The sequence below is a fragment of the Strigops habroptila genome, chromosome 3 (assembly GCF_004027225.2).
Source record: "Strigops habroptila isolate Jane chromosome 3, bStrHab1.2.pri, whole genome shotgun sequence".
Classification (NCBI taxonomy): Eukaryota; Metazoa; Chordata; class Aves; order Psittaciformes; family Psittacidae; genus Strigops; species Strigops habroptila.
The window spans coordinates 43,354,597-43,373,607 of NC_044279.2; the positions used below are offsets into that span (position 1 = coordinate 43,354,597).

The 19,011-nt window shown below is 43.0% G+C and overlaps 1 protein-coding gene across 3 annotated transcripts in view; it reads left to right on the forward strand.

The window, feature by feature from the left end:
- Positions 1–9,634: 9,634 nt before the first annotated feature.
- TMTC2 (transmembrane O-mannosyltransferase targeting cadherins 2) overlaps positions 9,635–19,011 on the forward strand; it is a 279,242-nt gene continuing 269,865 nt past the window's right edge. For all 3 annotated transcript variants that reach the window (XM_030479700.1, XM_030479698.1, XM_030479699.1), the window contains exon 1: positions 9,635–10,079. In XM_030479700.1, coding sequence (XP_030335560.1) covers positions 9,997–10,079 — 83 coding nt within the window. In that variant the 5' untranslated portion in view covers positions 9,635–9,996. The remainder of the gene's footprint in view (positions 10,080–19,011) is intronic.

Below are 19,011 nucleotides of genomic sequence, written 5' to 3' on the forward strand. Positions count from 1 at the left end.
GGGTATAGTGGGTACTGGCCCCATCCACAGCTGCCTGCAGCTGGAGGACCCTGAGCTCAGCATCTCCGGATGCTAAGCACTCCAGCCCTGTGCTCTCTTTTTTTTCCATCACGTCCTTGGCTATATGCGTATTTTTGTCTACCCATTGCCAAACTTTGAACATCAGAAAACTTATAAACTCAAACTAAACCATTTGGCTTAAAAAGCTGCAATAAAAGTGATCACTGGAGAATATGAATCAGATAAATGTGTCCCTGTGACAAGAGTTTATTTTTTCTACTGAAAAATAATTTATTATTCCACATGTCTTGCCACTGACAGTTTGCTTTTAGAATGCATATTATAAAGAGTATCAGAAATGTTCTCTGAAGCTGAGTTCAAATACACGCAAAAATGAGACATTTCTCTTTTTTGGGTAAACAGTGTTACAGCCGTCTCCCATAGCGTGTATGGCAAAGATGGAAAGAGATATACATTTACAGACATCCTATGTGAGATACCTAGCCAACCTAATTGCTGTCTTTGTACCAAAGCAATGCTGACTTCAGTGAACTAAGGGTTTGACCCTGTGTTCACAAAATCAGGCTCATGACTAAGTTCTTTTTTGCTGGTAAAGCTCTTGGGTTGCTATCAACATTTTTTGGAGTCTTGTTTGGTAGCTCTTTTGCCTGGCTGGTGCTGCTCTGTGTAGCCCTGGGGCAGTGCTTATCTGGCAGTTTCACGACTAACTTTTGTCAGGCCTCTTTCAAAGTTAAAGAGAAATCTTTGTTTAAGAAGGGTTGGAATTGCAAATACAGAAACTTTTTCTTATCTGATTTCAGCTGTGACCAAGGGGAGGAAAAAAAGTACTTTGTGGGTTGTTTGTGGGTTATTTGTACATAGAGGATTGTGTCACAGGAACATTTCAGCCAACTACCATCTGCTGCTGCTAATGAAAAACTGTCCAAATCGGCCCAAATTAGGCAAGTCAGTCTCTGAGAGCAAACCAGATGAAGAATGAAGAATTTGCAGTCAGTTACAGGTTCAAAATGGCATTCTAAAATGGGTGGCTTTCTCCAAAGCTGCAACATACAACAGTAGAGTGTTGAGGGTGAGTCCAGGAAAAGGGAGATAACCCTGAGGTAACGGAAAAGGCAATTTCCTGGAAACAGTTGGAATATGCCCTATGCTTTGGACAGGTCCATATGTTGTGGGTGCTGGGAATGGGGTGGAGAGCCCGAAATCACTCGGGGATATGTATTTCAGTGATGGAATGATGAGGAATAGTAGGCCAGAACAGGTTTATTAGAGCCTTTAATAACACAAGATAACAAAACAGACATGGGGACCCACCCCTTGCAAACGGCACTTTGCATGTGCATGTGATTAATAGCTGTGGTGAAGGGTTAGTGAATAACAGTCTGATGCCAAATGGATATCAATGGGATCAAACCATGCATTTGGCAGATATAGGAAGGGTATTCATTGTTGTACACAGAATAAAGGAGAGTGCACAGCAACTCCCCGAACCCCCAGTAGAGCTCTGGCACACGGACAAGAATCTGGCTGTAACCCTGTACAACAAGGACCATGCATGTACACATGTGCACACAATTACATGACATGAACGTAACAAGAGAAAATTGAATATAAAATATTACAGAAAGCCAATAATTCTGGTTTATATCTTTCTTTCTCCTTGGGGCAGAAAAGAACCTGGCTATTTTAAAATCTGGGATCTATTTACAAGGCCAAACCTAATGCTCTTTCTTGTGCAAAATAGGGTAGGAAGGAATTTTAAATGTCAACATTCCCTAGAACTGTTTATCACTTTTCATGCCTCCCTCAGTATTAAGTATTGAGGAATAGACACTAGATGATAGAAACTGTGACAGTTCTGCTGCAGCTATGACAAGTTATACCAGCTGCAAATATGATCCAAAATCTTGAACAATGTACTTAAGCTAGAAAATATGGTTTTACCCACATGGTAGCTAGCATATGGGAAAATCCTTTTGCTGACAGAGCAGGTTGCATCTTTCACTTGTTAGCAGATTCAGGAAACCAAATGAAAGCTTCAACACTGAAAGTATTTTCCATGAGATGTATTCACTAGGATACCTTTGTTTTCCAAAAGTTCCTAATGGAAATGGAAAGCACAACATTCTTTTTACCAATTTTATCTATAAATTACAATGAAAAACAATCTTATAATACAAAATTCTCCTAAAGGTCACTAGAGACTGATCAAAGTCCAGGTTTGCTGTTACTAGTGCACAAGGACCTGGGTATAAATGGGCCAGTTTGGTGATGGTAAAGTTTATGGGAGCTAAAGTTAGACATATTTTCCCAAGCAAACAAACTAAGCAAACATTACTAGGAAAAAAACATAAGGAAAGATTAAATAAATTACAATGCTGCTACTTGGCAAAACACAGGGAATTCTCTCCCCTGTGCCAGTGTACATGGAAAAAAAAAGTGCCTGAGTAGGGTCTCCAAAGAATTTTATTTTTGGTGTGTACACTGGAGATTATAACCTTCACTTCATTGCATCCTATGGCATATACCAATGTAAATGGAATACAGCATCTATATGTAACATCCTGTAGCAAAACAATTGACTCAGTGATGCCAGAAAGTATACAGCTCTGTATCTATCTGTGTAACACGGCAGGAGAGAAATCTGGGTCACCTGCACATCCTCAGTCACTTTTATGCAGTCACATAAAAGCTGTGAATGCTCCACTGAACTGATTAAACTTCTGCTACAAACCTTGTGTACAAAAACACCCCTTGAACAGTTCATGTTTTGTATTTTTCCATATTTGCAAATAAGCAATTGCCTTAGCTCTAAATCAAAATAGTAATGTCTTTAATCCATTAAAAATTAAATTTAATGTGACTTTATTGCTGGTATGTGTTAATTATATTTTAAAGCATGGAGACAGTGACCATCAGAGATTTTCAGTCATGATTTCATGTATACAGAGAAGATATTTCTCAAACTAAGCAAGCAGAGGCAAAGAAACAATTTAGTTCTTGCTAATTTGGTTGCTCTTTCTGCTTTATTGTTCATTAAGAACCTAGAACTCCTTGACTATCCTCTCTGGACTTGTCTACATTGCAGTACAAAATGTCATTTACTTCCAATATTATTATGAAAAATCAAACTAATGCTGTTTAGAGGGATTCAAAGGTTTACTCCTTATAATAATTTTCCCTTGTTTATTTAACTCTTGAGAATTGTGTTTGTGCTGGTGTTAGATATGGTTTGGTAATGTTGACATGTTCTCTCTAAAATAAGAGTAATCATGATTTTCCTGGCTTTACTTCATGCTTGTACAGCAGGAAGCCAAGATTGTACTGAAGTAAAGAAGTAAATTAGGTTATTCCATACAAAATCTGCAGGGAATGAGGTGGAAATTACACTTGCATCTTTGGCTGGTTTTGCTTTGCCATGGGACGAAGGTCTGATGTTGCTGCCATAGAGACGTACCATTTTTCTGTCCAATTTTTACAGCCTATATCCCAGGTTGTACATTTGAAGGACAAATGAAGTAGAAGTAGACAGAGCTAGACTAAAAAACTGTCTTTCAACATCTGCACCAGAGAGGAAATGTCAGTGCCCTGAAAAGCAGAAGACTGATGGACAGCATGACGACTCCTTTCTATGGGAAGGGAAATGACAAGAAACAGATTTTCAGCTGTTGATGAAGCTTTTCCATCTACTGGACAACGCTTCTGCCAAGAAATGATGAGAGGCAGGATATGATATACCACTCATACTCCCTATCCTCCACCTGCACAAAATCCAGGCTGTGCACCACAGACTTCTTAGTTATGTTGCAGGCATCCATCTGTCAAGAAGGACTTTTCTCAGAATAAGCATTTTAGGCCAATTTAATCCCTGGGATAATTCCATTGTGCTTTGTCTAAGGAAATATCAATTACTGTAAACAGAAAGACAATCTCATGATGAAAGCAAGTGAATGACTGGGAATCATGGCTGGGATCTTGTATAGATTCCTCTTCTGCTATAGAGTTCCTATACGATCTGCATAAACCGACACAAGTGGCAGTTGCCTTGATTTCCACCTGTGTAAAATGAGGTTAATTCTAATTTATTTCCAGAACCATCTTTGAAGGATGTGTATTTCTTTGAGCTGTTTTGATAAAAGGAACTACAAAAAAAGAAAACTGGTATATTGCTATTTTTATGAAGTAGGAAAAAACAAGCAGTAAAGAGGCTTGTGTTCTGGGAGATGACAAGTTGACATATCTGCAATTAGTAAGTTTACACTGTCAACTTATTCTGAACAAGAAGGATTAAAAACTTGTCTTGATCTTACTTTGAGCTATCTCAAAGGACAAGGAAGATAAATATGTAAAGCAGACTAGGATTAGTCGAGAAGGGAGTAACAAAAAAATAATCCTTGAAACTTCAGAAGAGACTAAAACGTACCTTTTGCTGTGCCATTGCTCTTTTACTTCAAGCAGTAATGAGCATACTACCAGAAATATGTAAATGAGTTAACGGTATCCTGTGGCAAACTAGTTGGCAATTGGTACAGTACGGAAAACTGGAGCATCCTTCTGAGATTTGAGATGCATCATTGTTTCCTGCTGCACAGGAATGAAGAGAACACAGTCAATTTAGCAGGTATTCCTAAATAGGAATGCTCAGGCATCTGAAGATGGAATTGACAGAGGAGAGTAAGTCGGCAGAGGAGATATGTGGAGTACCAGGTAAGAAAAAAATCCGAGTTTTCCCACTAAATATCTGGAGTTTTTTTAATCACAGGGGAGCAGAACCTAATCTGAACATTTTCTTCTTGACTATATCCGGATGTTAAACCAATAACTTCACAAAAAATGGTGGAAATACGTGTTAGCTCTCATTCAAGAATTCAGCTGCAAGGAGCTACCCCCTTTTCCTTACAATTTTTATCAATTAACATATTTTGGAGGCAGATGACTATATGAATTAATTTGTTTTCATAAAAATAATCAGCTAGGAGGAAGCTCCCTTAGCCCTCATAACGAGTGCTTTATATTTTAAAGCTCTTTCACAGAGCTGTCCGGGTTCACAATCTGCCCTTTCCTTCCTGATTTGGAGCAGTCATCTGATTCCAGATTGCACATACACTACTATGTCCTAATTGCCAGTGTAGGAGCGATTACTCTTGCATACAATGAATAAATGAATATTGTATTTAAACAGAATAATTTGGATGGGAAAGCATCCTGTCACAGACTGCCCGATGTTGGCGCAGTAACTTCAGAGTTATGACATTGCAGCTCAAATCCATTCCCGAGATTAGGCAAAGGTATTCTGTGTCTCCTGAGCCCTTGGTTCAGGCTCCAGTTGAAAGAGAATCATCTATGTGTTGTTTTGCATGCTCCTGTCTCAGGTCCCACAAGTGCTGAGAGGCAAGAAAAGGCTTGTTTTGGTAATTATGACATAGCTTTAGGATATGCTAAAGCTTGAAGCGACACGACAGTGTCTTTTTTGAGTGGTTCTGAAAACATCAAGTGACAATCTAGATGCATAGGGACTTTTAACTGTGTAGAATTAGGTACTTTGAAATTTTGGGTTGTCTGATTTTAGTTGAACACAAAAACTGCACTGGCACCTTCCTCTAAGGCATAGAAGAATTTTCTGAAGAATGAGATGTTGAAGTTCCTCCATGGATTTAGGTTCTAATACTAAATTTTTCCACAAAACGTGCTATCATTTTTAATCACAGCCATTTGGAGTAATCACTTTCCTTGAGATATGCTCACCTGTGACTTGCACAGATAGTCTTGCTCTTATGTTTTTTCTTCCTAGAGAGAGTCTGCAAAATTGCATAATTAGATTAGGTGAAGCTAAAATGTACTTTTTCTTTTTTTTTTCCTCCTTCCCTCTTTCTCTCCAGCTCTGCAGCAATACTCTAGCTCCACTGACTGATCTAAACTAGGAACTGGTGCCTCCTGGAAATGTATTTCCTTAGGAAATGTGTTCAGCTAAACTATCTTCCAAGTACTGAGCCAAGTCCTGTGTGTGCTTGGTTTTTCTGCATGTGTTTAGTTTTTGCTGACCTATTTCATGCAGATTTCTATAAGATTTCACTGTTTTGCAGTTGCACCTTACTTTTACTTCGTTTGTCATTGCTGATGTTATTGTTATCACACCACTAGCAAAAGAAAAACAAAGAAAGAACAATTTCTTAGAGAAAGCAGAAATACTGATCTCTTTGAGAACTAATATGATCTTGCCAGCATGATGGGAAAACAACAGCTTGGATCCTTGTCCACAAAATCAAATGATTTTACTTCTATGAACCAGTGAGTAATTCTGAAGAGGCACCTGGCCAAAACACTCTTTTCTTCCCACTTTCTCCACTTCTGATAAAGTGAGGTCACTGGTTCAAGTTCAACTAACTTGATTTCCGTGTTAGATAACACCAGCTTATCCTGACTGCTCACAACAGCAACAGTGTGGGTGTTTTGAAATGCACCAAAGTTTACATTTCCAACGCTCACCCATACCTTCGGATGTAATTTAGGTTGTTCAAAATTATGCACATTGTGTTATGACATTTATTTGATGGTATCTGAGCATAAGTACTGGCAAAAAAAAAAACAATAAAAAATATCCCACTTGATTATTCCTATAGTAATATTTAATATCCAGTTACCTCATTCTGATAAAAAACCCCAGCAGCTTTCAGAGGGTCAGCTTTTATCTTCTCAGTTGGCACAAATATTTTCTACAAGCTCCAGCAAATGAACCCAGTGTATAGAAATTGAAGTGTCTAATCTAATCTGTTGAAGGATCTGCACCACATGCACCACCCTGACATTTAAGGTCTCATAGCAAGTGACCGGTTAACCAAATCTGTCACTGTGACAGACATGTATTTCTACATGCTGTGCCACAACTCAATCTTTCAGGCACAGTTTAGGTGAAGTATATTGTAGCACAGCGACTCAGAGTCTATAATGTCTTTAATGAAGAAATTTCCAGACTGGTATTAAAACAGATTGCTTTTGATTGTCATATTTGCAATAAAGCATGTGAATTTGTCTACTAAGCTATACACAGCAGATCAGCTGTTATGACTGCATTATGCTAGTTATCGTTACAATTACTGTTATTATTATGTGTTGTTAGAACCCTCCACCTCTTCCCTTTTCCCTGATACCAGAGTCTGTGACAATGACTTTCTGGCAGTAAAGGTTATTTTGGAACTGCCTACTTAGTGACAGATCTGAACTTCTAAATTACCTTTTTTGATACCTTGTGATTACGGTACATCACACTGTAAATCTTCTATGACTCAGAATGTTATCTGATCTCTCCGGATGAAACTGTAAAGTATAATGTTGTTCATAACTCCAGTGCATTTATTACTTTTAATTAGCTGAGGAAGGGAAGGAATTCCCCTATCATGCTTTGATTTTTACGCTCTTGTTTTCTCATGAGGTGTTGTTTGCCTGACAAGGACAATCATTTTTATGTTGAACCTGTCTCCAGCTTTCTGCACCAGCTCTTTTCACTTGCTGCCCCTAGATTGGCCTGATGTGTGGGTCCCAGAGCTGACAGGTGAGGTGGTACATGCGCACATTGCCATCTATTGCTTTCTACAAAGCAGGTTTTCTCCATCAGAGAAAGCTCTCGCTGTTGGGAGAACACTTATCCTTTGTTTATAGGGAGAAATGTTTCTGTAAGATGCAGACTTTGTGGACTCTTGTGAGTGCATCTAAATCCACTTGGACAGGATGGTGGAGCACTAATGCTACTTCCAGGCACCCCAGAGCACTGGGGATGTCCAGGGGATTAGGTGCTCTCCACACAGCCTACACATTCCATCCTACCCTTTCTTGACATTTGGTTTTACTAGCCAGCATCAGGCTTTGTTAAACTGGCAGATTTGTTTTGTTTCTAAAGCTTTTCTGCCAGCCCTCATCTCCCCCAGCCAGTAGTCCTGCCTCTTTGAAGAAAAAACCCATATGCTTTTCATGGAGAAGACGACACTTCTGCCACTGTGACTCAGCAATAATTACACTGCTTTTTATGCAGAGTTTATTAGGATGTTCCAGAGAAGGAGCTGTGCAAACCTAGTGTTGGAAGCTCAGCAATCCTGTTGCAGCAAGAAGGACTAAGTCATGATGATTGGGATCTTGGCAGTAGGTCCAGAAACACACTGAGAATTGATGTTCAAAAGTAAGTACTTCTGACAAAGCGTACCAACCCTCTGAAATCTAGGTTACTGTGTTCTGCGCTTCAGGCTGGAAATTTTAATGCCAGATCAATGTGATCTGCTAATGGGTTCAATAAGGCCCCTCAAAGCTTTAATATTCTGAAGAAAACGCACCCTCCCCCCAAGTCTGCAATTACTGCCACTGATGGTGATAACACCCCTCCTGAATCTAAGTAAAAGCAGCTGAGACGTTTGTGACACTCAGGGCAGACTTCACAGGAGCACTTTAAGCATTGCTTGAAAGAGGTCTTAATGCACTTAATATATTTTGAGGTTGCAAGGAACAGCATTAAATAATCACATAGCGGAGAAAGCAAGCTTGTTAAAAGCTCCCAATTTATTAGACACAGCTTGATGCACAGACTCCCATTCTTCTGGGACAGCATGATGTGCCACTTGATGGAAATCATGAGGAAACAGTTATATCAAGGGCTGGCTAGCAGTAAATGGAGGCAACATTTAAAAAACTCTCCTAAAAATGGAAACAATCAGCTTCATGGACCCAATCCCTTTCCATAACTTTGTGCCTCAGTATCCCATGAATTACTGAAGATGCTTTCAGTGCTTTATTTCCCACAGCTGGGTTGCTTGCCCAGGCCATCTCCTTGTCCCACTCACAGCACGGGGCTCAGGCTGCGCTCCCCTCACCCTGTTGTGGGGCTGCCTTGAGGGAGCCCCAGTTTGCAGTGCTCCTTGCTGTGGGGTGTGTTTGTTTTTAGCCACCCCCCTGCCAAGTTTCAGTGGTTTTGCTTTGGGTTTGCTTAACTGGAAGCTGAGCTAAGAGCTCCCCATGATGTCCACGTGGACAGTGAGGGAAGTATCAGGCTCAGGGCAAGGGGAAGCGTGGGCATACCGGCCACAGTGACACAGGCCCTCTCTTTCCTACTAATGAGTTTCCATCTGACATATGCTGGGGAAGCAGAGGAAAATAATGAAAAGGGGCGAAAACGGTAACAGCAAAACAAGAAAAATAAAGATGGGAAAAGCAAGAAGAGGAAGGGAGAACAGAAAAAAGGGGAAGAGGAAGAAAAACAAAAAAAGGAAAAAAAGAAAAAAAATGAAAACAACAAACTGAAAACCGACAGAAAGCACACAGAAATGAGAAAGACGTGAGAAAGAAAAAAAGAAAAAGGGAAAAAGGGAAAGAAAAAATCCCCCTGAAGAACAGGGTTGTGCCAAGCTAGCGGCAGCAGCGGGACAAGCCTGGCCCAGCGCACAGACCAGCCGCTGCCAGTGCCGCTGCCGGTACCGCTCCCATGCCAGCGCGAGCTAGGGTGCCGGTCCGGGAACAGGCCCAGGCCCAGCGCGGGCCGGGTCGCCGGCCGCGGGGCGGGGCGGCGGGCGGGCCGGGGCGGAGGGGCGGGCGCGGGGCGGGTCCGCACGCAGGCGCGGTGGGAGCCCTGGGCGCCCCACGCGGGCGCTCCCAGAGCCTCGGTGGCGGCGCCCGGCTCGGGGCCGGTGGGAACTGGAGAAGCGGCAGTGCCGAGGCGCCGCGGGAGGAAGGCGGCAGTTGCCGCCGCGTCCCGCTCCGCTGAGCCCAGCCGTGCTTAACCCAGCCGCGCTGCGCTCTCTCCCCTGCCCGTCCTGCCGCCATGGGGTAGGGAGCGGCGGAGGCGCGGGGGAACGCCGTCAGGCTGCGGCCGCCGGCGGAGCGCGGAGCGGCGCCCCGCGGTGCCGGGGGAGCGAGGGGCAGCTGCGGCGGGGCTGGCGCGGGAGGCCGGGCAGGGGAGGCTGCCCCGGTGCGAGCGCGGCGGCGGCGGCAGGCGGAGAGATGATCGCGGAGTTGTTGAGCAGCGCCCTGGGGCTCGCCCTGTACCTCAACACCCTGGGCGCCGACTTCTGCTACGATGACAGGTAGGGCGGGGAGCGGCGGGGCCGGGCGGGCGGGGGCTGCCCACCTGCCGGGAGCGGGGCGGCAGCCGCCCCCCTCGGGGCACCGGGAGCGGCGCCGAAGGGTCCCGGCGGTTCCTCGGCTCCGGGTGACCGCGGCGGCGCCGGGGCTGTGACAGCTCCCGCGCGGGCTCGGTCCCCTCCAGCCTTTCCTTCCCAGTGGGACGGGACCCGCCGCTTTAACTTAGCGTGTCCCGGGCTGCTCCCACACGCGCGGTGTCACTGGGTCGCCCGGCCGCCTCCCTGTCCCCGCCCGCCGGGACCGAGCCCCGAGCGGGAAGTTGCCGTTCGCTGTCGGGCTCTTCCGGGCGGCCGCGGGGGCTGGAGCCCCTCCGTTAGTGGGGAGGGGAGCAGCCGGGCTGGGCTGGGGTGGGCTCCCTACCTGCTCCTTTCCTGGTTGTACCTGCCTTCAGCAGTAGTCGGGGAAGATTCCGGTCTGTGCCTTTTCCGGTGACTTAATCTTATCACAATTAAAACAGATGCATAATTAAAATGTATTAGGGAGAGCAGCGCGCCTGGCTAAACTTATTAGCCGTCCTGGAGTGATTCATGCTCCGTTGGAATTAACCCATCCAAAAGTGAGCACGGATTGACTTTGACAGCTTTTCACCAGCCTCCCCCCTCCTCTTTGACGAGCGGGCGGGCAGGCAGCTGCTCCGGCTGCCGAGACAGCCCGGTTCGGGTCCTCCCCGGTGGCTGCAACCGGCCGTCCCGCCGCTTGCGGGACGGGGGGGGAGCGCGGGGGGAGCGCCTGAGCACCTCTGCGTGTGAGCTGGGACGGGGCCCCGCTTCGCGGTTCCGGTTCGCGGTACCGGGTAACTCCCTGAGCCGCTGTCAAACGGGGTTGGTGGCTTGGAGCTTCTCTTGTGGGAGAAGGAATACGAGGAAGCACGGGGAAGGAGGGGGAGGTAGGGCGGTTGGGGGGTACCAGGGGTGCGCCTGAGCGGAAAAATGTTGCTGGGTGAGCTGAACTTCCCGGCGCGCTGATGGGATGCGAAAGGGTCAGTTATGTCTTTGATTAGGCATTTGCCTTGGGAAATAACCTGCCTGTCCTGGAGTCAATTAGTTACTAAACTTGGAATTTTCCTCCCTTAAGCTGTATTACGGTGCACCTGCCGTGTTTAAGGATCTGTCACCGCTTCCAGAATACCGTCACCCTCCAAACCCCCTTTGTTTTCAAGGGTTGCTACTATTAAACCTATTATGCTGGAAGTAAATGCCAAGTGTTAGCCGTGCTCTAGGTCTCCGGCTGAGAACAGTGGCGGCTGCAGAATGTGGCGATTCAGGCTTCAGGTCATTTACATGCGCTCGAAGCCTTGTGAAGCAGTTAAGTGTTTTGAGGTTTTTGTGAGTCTTCCAGTTATCTGCTATGATTTTTCTTAAAATTATTTTAGCATTTCAAAGCTCATTCACAAACAGTAAAAGAAAGAACATCTGCCATTGTCCTGAAATGCAGGGTCTGAGTTGGATCAATAGCTGGTAGTGAATATTTTGACACACTGACACTATTTTAAACGCTTGTTGTAGTTAAGAACTGCAGGAGTTGTGGAATATTTACATAACCCTAAGTAGCCTATGTTGCAATATTTAGGCAAAACTGGGTTGTTTAAGGACATGCTTATAAGCCTGTCCTGCAGGCCAGTTCACGCTGCTTGGTGTTATTGATGTGGAGGTCAAGGTTAATCTTGATCTCACCTGAGTGTGCTCCAATGCAGTTAAAACCCAGTGATATTTCAGTCTCATCTCGGGAAGGGTGGAAAAGAACCATGCACTGTCTTTGCTAGTACTTATCCCAGACAATCAGAGGTGTTCTAAAATACTGCTTTATGTGTTTACCTCCCAACTAAAGTACTTCTCATCATCGCAGCTAAGATTTAGGCATTCACTGAAGTGCTCTGAAAACCAGTTAATGGCATTTCTGTACGCAGGGTCATCTAATTAGGATGTTTTTCAACTACAGCACTGGAAGGGGCAAAGCAGAAATGGCTGTTGCATGCTAGTAATTGTTGAACTAGAAAGGGTTATCTATTCAAAGAGGCAGACTCTCAGACCCAAAGTGTTCTTTTAACTATAATCACAGAATCTCACTGCCCTGCAGGAGCTGGCTTGAAACGTAACACTAGAAAAGGCGGTTGATGCTGGAGCTGCAGGACACAGCCCTCCATGTGAGAGATGGATAATGGTACTACTTTAAGTGAATCAAGATTGTGCATTTAAGCTAGGAACCTGCAATGTTTTGTTTCAGGAGTGCAGTACATTGCCATAGCTTTTCCTGCTTCCTTTGCATTATATTGAAATTGCATCAGACTCTTCTTTTTTTAATATAGTGATCAAGCTTACTATATAAAGGGTGTCTGTAATTGCTTTCTGTATTTTTTTTTATGTAGGTTGGGTAAGATTAAGTGGCATTGTAAAAACTTCTTATGGCAAAATCAATTTCCCAATGGTAAAACTTAATATTTTAGCAGCAGCACGGCACCAGACCAAGGACTGTATGGACAGCGATATAACAAACTTGCTTGTAGTCATGGCTTTATAACTCTATATCAAGGGATTCAATATTTTATTTCCCATCCTTCACCCAATTAAACTGAAATTGAATTAATTTAAAGCCTGAGGAAGTTGAATATGAAAGTGTATACATTCTTACTTTTCATCATTAGTCTGCCTAACTTATTTCAGGCTAGACAGATACGTGGCATGCACATAATCAGTGCAAACATGTGATCTTTTGGATCAATTTACTTATTGATTACTTTGAATAAAAGTGACAGCCTCTAAACCTGAGAGCCAGTGTAAAAAAGAAATACTGCTTTATTATGTTGGGGTTTTTTTATGTAGACCTAGAAAACACAAGCTTTTGCCACCCTGTTCTCTGCTACTGTAATTCTCAGACAGCTGTGGTATTTCCTTGGTACATGTGTAGATTATTAGGGGGAAATTCCCCCCCCAACTCAAATACTCCTTGTTCATATAGGAACAAATAAATATATTTATTCCCTATTTTTGCTGATTTGTTTTATTTGAAGCTGGATGCAGTAATCTAAAAGAAGAGACGAATGTGGGAAGGGGGGCAATATTTAAATGTTGCTCTAATGTCGCAGAGAGCTCACATGGCTTGTTAATAAAGGTTTGTTTATTGCTGAGTAATTTGGAACTGATAACAAGGTATAGGGAGAAATGGAGTTTGCATTCCTGTGGATGTATTGAAGATTTTCCTTGTTGCACTGCATTAAATACAGCTTTTTCCCAGATTAAGAGGGGCTAATCTCTGCACATGCAGTTTGTGTTCTTGCTAATACCTACCAGTATTACAGGAGGGAAACCCATTGGTTCAATTAGGCTTACACATCTGTGTAATTCTTTTTCCCTGCCACTTAATATTCCCCCCCCGAAGTAGGCAATTTGACCTGTGGGTGCCATGCATTGAAGTTGTATTCCTTCATGTGACCTGCACTAAATAAGACAGGTCACTGTCAGTCTATAGCTGGGGTGTGGAAGATTTAGTGCTCTGCATATCTGAGGTCATGCGTTGCTACAGAGAACATGTCAAAAGCAACTCATCCATTGAGGTGTTCTTTCCTTCATCCAAATGTCAGAAGAAAGGCATGTTTTGAAGAGAGAATTAGTAGGAATCTTTAACCTTGAGTGATGTATTCTTTCTGTGGCACATTGACAGAATTGGTGCTCTGGAAGATATGTACGTATTTGTCTAATCTCTGTAAGGACTGTTCTGTGAGATTTGGTAGCACTGTTCAACTTTCTCTAGCTTGTGCTGCATTTTATTTAGCAGGCCTGAACGGGGCAGCCTTGCTGATTGTAGAAAATATCCAGCAGACGTGTTTCTAAGTTACAGGGTAGTATTGCAAGCTGTGTTGAAGAAATCCTAGTAAATGCCTTCACCCTGTTGTGTCAGACTTGCATCATTTAAGAACAGGCTGAGCCCATACACATTTGACAGTACCTCTGTTGGGTCTGCCACATGAGATTTAATCTAGCAAGTGACCCAAATACGTGCACTAGAAGAACAAGTATAAGTACACTGGGGAAAATTGCTTGCCATCTGTCTCCTTGTTGTGTGCATATATTTGATTATTAATTTAAATCTATGATTTTTTTATGGCCCCTTTTTGTCATCTACTCTCAATTCGTCAGCTCCAAGTACACCTCTCCAGTAGCTTTCAGTAGCTCCAGTTTGCAATTGGCTGCAGTCGTCTGAATTCCATCAGTGAGGCTGGTGGTTGGGAAAAGTGGGGAGATGGGGACTTTTATGCCTTGTCTGTAGCGTTTTCCCTTTGTCTCTCCTGTTGTGTCTTCTGTTTGTTAATTTCAAATCACCATAAGAATAATTTGTTTATGAAGCGAACATGTTTATAAAGAACGTATTAACATGTTGATAAAGAACAGCATAACCCAGAGAAGATGCCTGAGTAACTGAGGCCATGTAGTTTTCAGGTTCTGTTTGGAGTATTAACCAAGTGAACCAATAACTGGTTATCTAATGCGGTAAGCCTGGCACAACAATGTTTTATTAATATGATGCCAGTTCCATTTTTTAAATAATCTAAAAATATATTTGGCTTTTGATTTTGAAAGTATTGCTGCATAAAAAGTTGTGCTGAAGAAAAGACTTTGATCAAAATGTGAAATCTTAGTTTCATAAAAATGTTTTTGTTTTGTTTTTTTTTCCAGTGGAGATGCTATAATATAGAAATTCTTGGAAGCAAAAGAGAAATTATGTCCCTGTAGGCTTTATTTTAAGATTCTTGTGCATATATAACACTAAACCATGTCACTTCTGGTAGTTGGTTCTGAGAATAAATTCATGACTGTTGGCAGACAGAGAGTCTCCCTGAGTCACCAACAGGATGCGCCTCATCTTCAGGAAGTTCATCCAGCACACAATGGAGTTACAAATTCATATGATCCACTTTCTCCAGCATCTCCCATATGTATTCCAGCTGCGCTTCTGAATCCTCTAAGTTTGCCAGAGTGAAAGTTGCGCAAAAGGCTCAAAGTGTCTCATCTCAGTTTGTTAACCATCTGATAGCTGCAAGAGTGATGAATTAGGGCTCCTTTGCCTCTCTTGTCTGGAAGTTTGCCCTTTTCTTGTTGTAGGCTTCTAGGATTGGTTTTTTCCTTTTTTTTTTTTTTTTTTTTATTTTGTTTTGTTTTGTTTTTTAGACTGGGAGATTGTTCTGTGGGCAGGTTATGTAAGTCAGGGTGGCAGTAGGATTTCATTTTACTTCTTCTAGATCAGGTTCTTGGGCCATATTCCCGCAGTCTCAGGATGGTCCTCTAGACTTCAGACATTTGTATTATTGCTTGCACAGGTGGTCCCTCCCTAGTAAGAGGGAGAGGGTGTAAATCCTGTAATTTCTTTCCCAGTTTCACTCTCTGCAGAACTCCATACTAAACCATGTTTCCCCGAAGGCCAGCCCATTGCTGAATGAAACTCAAAGAGCCAGAGGAAATTGGTTTTTGGAATTGCACCCTAAATATTACTTAACATATCGACTCTACTGTTACTTCAGGACAGTTGAAATATCTTGCGGACCTATGAATGTCTCATAACAGGCATCTCCAAAGGCAGTGGTGTGCGCTTTGGCTCTGTCTTTGGAGGATGCTTCAGTCTAGCACAAGGTTGCTGCTCTTCGTATATGACAGCTTATTATGAAACAAAGAAATGTGCTGTATCACCAGGGCAGCAGATGAGGATCAAGTCATCTGTCAATCTCTGTTTCACTTCAAGGAAAAAAAAAATCAGTAAATCAGACCAAGTCAAGCTGATGAAACTTGGCCACCCAACCTCTGTAACCAGGGATGGCTAGTTGATGTGCTCTGATGCTTTGCCACCCCTAGCTGTTCCTGGCTTTGTTAAGCTTCAAAAGGGTGAAAAAGTAAAAGTGGCTTCCTCAAGTACGAGGAATACTTGAATACTTGTGTTCCGTAGGACAGTGTGAACTACTATGGTAGCCTTTCTTGTCTGGCTTCATGAGGAGATTTTTTGAGAATACTGGAAGGTTTCAGTTAGAGGTAAATAATGCTCATTTACTGACTTCATATCCCTTCTTTCCTTTGTCTCTTGATCTTTTTAATTGCTGTTTTAAGAGAAAATTGTGATTTCAGTGTAAGCCATTTTGTCTTTTATATCTTAATTGATATTTTTTTCAAGTGGTTTATTCAAATGGCTCATATCTATGCTTCAAAACCTGTTAAAATCGGGATAGCCTCTCAAAACACACATAGGCGTCTATACTATATGCATCACTATAGTAAACAGAATAGTGGATTTTTGGTGTATACCTAAAACCTGAGACCAAGTGTTTGTGTGGCATCTGTCTTGCAACAGAGAGCAAGACAGATTTCCCATGAGTCTGCCACAAAGGCTCCTTAATTTATTTGTGGAGGGTCACAGTTGACTGCCTCAGAGCACTTGCTTCTCTCCAGGAGTTAAAAACATTGGCCTTAGCAGCGCTCCTGGTCCCAGCTGGCCCATGAAGCCAGAGACTGACAGGTAATTGGATGAGGATTTTCCACATGATGGTACAAACCATTACTACTAGACGACTGGACTAGTCTGTGGCATCCCCTATTATTCACCAGCCTGTCATTAGACCCAAAAAACCCCACCCTGACCTCTGACCTGTTCAAGGAGGGACAGGGTTTTTTTTTCTGAATTTAGTATTCAGATGGGTTGTTTTTTTCTGAATTTAGCATTACTCTGGGCTATTTTGCTGATGCGAAATTGCATGATTTTAACTCCTCTGCGCTTTAGTCAGCTAGTTCAGTATTGGTTCAGAGGAACAAGACAGTAATTGGTAGCAGAACTATTGCTGTAAAGACTCTGCCAGTGCCTGGCGTACTTAAGTCCTAAAAAAAGGACTCGAACTCTTGAAACAGGGTCACTATTCAGTGACCAAAATTGTCATGGAAACAAACCCACTCAGCAGCAGCCTAAACTGTTCCTAGACCTCTGTCCTGTCTTCTCTTCCTACCGCTGTGGGTTTTTACATGTAACAATTAATAGCTGGTGCTGGGCCCAGGAACCAGACTCCAGTGTGCCACTTCCCCATCATGGCTGCCGAATGACCTGTGCCCTATGCTTAAGGCACCCTTCTTGGTGGTAAACTAGTCTTTGAACCCTCTCAAACACCTAAATAAAAGATAGATATACTGCAAGTATTTGTCTGCAGTCCCAACTTAGAGATAGCATTTAACTTCTGTACATAGCGCTTCCAGTTGCTTGGCTACTTGCTCTGAGTAAGTGTGACTTCAGTTTTTAATTGCTTTACTGAGAATTTTCTCTTCCTCTGATGCAAGGGAATGTAGCTGGGAGTTGGATGGCTCTATAAATCAGATACTCTTTCGGAGGCAGTGCCTGGCTGGTAAGTGCGTAGGCTTCTAACATCCTGGTGCATCAGGAGTGCCCTTACAGCATCTAGCCTCCAACTTGTATGCGGAAATATTTCTCACTTGATGCTGTTTAAAATATCTCTTAGGTTTTGCCCAGTAACTGTTGAAGCTGGTAATCATTATTTACTTTGATATTAAAAGACCCAACACTTATGAGTTCCTGCGTATGAGTAAAGTGCTAAGAAATACTCTTCCACTGAAAATAGTTTCTGTAAGTTTGTTTGCAGTGCTTTTAAGGTGACAGAATTACTTTGTGGAAAAAAATCCCCAAGGCATAGAATGTTGTCCATTATAAAGATCTTGAAGAATTAACACTGGTGCCAGGAAAATAAACCTGTATGTGCATAGGGGTCAGCCAAACCCGTTATTGTGGAGTATCACAAATAAAACCAAGCCCCATGGCTTCATCCAAATTCCAACAGGAGATGAAAGACTTCATGATGAGACAAGCATTTGTGTGCTGAAGCTGCCTCTAAAAGGTAGGCAGAGGTGGTCTGTCCCATTGTCATTTAAACACTAAACATTCAGTATGTGGCTGGTTTCTGTTTTGGACCCACGTGTCTCATGGTTATTCCTGTGCTTGCCTTCCAGTCCGGAGTGTTTCCCTGAGGTGCGCTTTAGCAGATTCAAGAGTTCAAGCAGTTCTAAGTGCTGTGAGGACGTGATTTGTTCGATTGAAGTTCTTTATATATACATGTCTGTCTGTTTGACAGCCTTTTAGTAGTCACTTTGAGAAATGCAGTTCACTGGATTATAAAATAATAGGTCAGCATCTTTGGAGGCTGCATGGGGAGAACTAGAACTCCTAATCCAGGATAAATTTATTTTCTGCAAATGACTGATTTGTTCCATGTCTCTAACATGAAACCTTGAAATGATGAAACCCTCCAAAAATCAGTCGCTTCTGGGACTTTGACTTTGGTGTCCTTGAGTCTTTTGTGCGTGTGTGGTTTGATTTCATCATTTTCAGAATGTTTTTGATGGTGGGCTTTTGAGAAGGCACAGGAGGATCTCGCTGCTTAATGTGCAAAACAGCACATTAAGCGCTACACTTAAAAATCTGCTTTTTAAAGCACACAATGTCTATGCCTTCAAGTCAGTTTAGTTTAGTACTGTGTTGGTTCTCTTCTGCAGGTTGATCCTGTTGGTGCTTTTAGCCTTTATGTGATACTCTAAGCACTATGCTAACATGGGAGTGTTCTTGGTTTCATTTTACAGCCTGACAACATTCCTAGGTCAGGATCAGTTATATTTGGCTGTCTCCTTTATTTGAGTGGACTCATACTGGGCTACTTTTGAGAAGGGGATTAGGTCCAGTTGGAAATTCAGATGAGATGCCCACAGTTGCCTCTGGCCATTAGAGTAGCTTTCCTAACCCCAAATAACACTGGATATTTTTCTTACTGAAGTGGAAGGAGCCACGCTGCTCAAGTATGACTCTGTGGGTGGAAGAATCCACTTGTAGCTGTTGTTCTGTAGG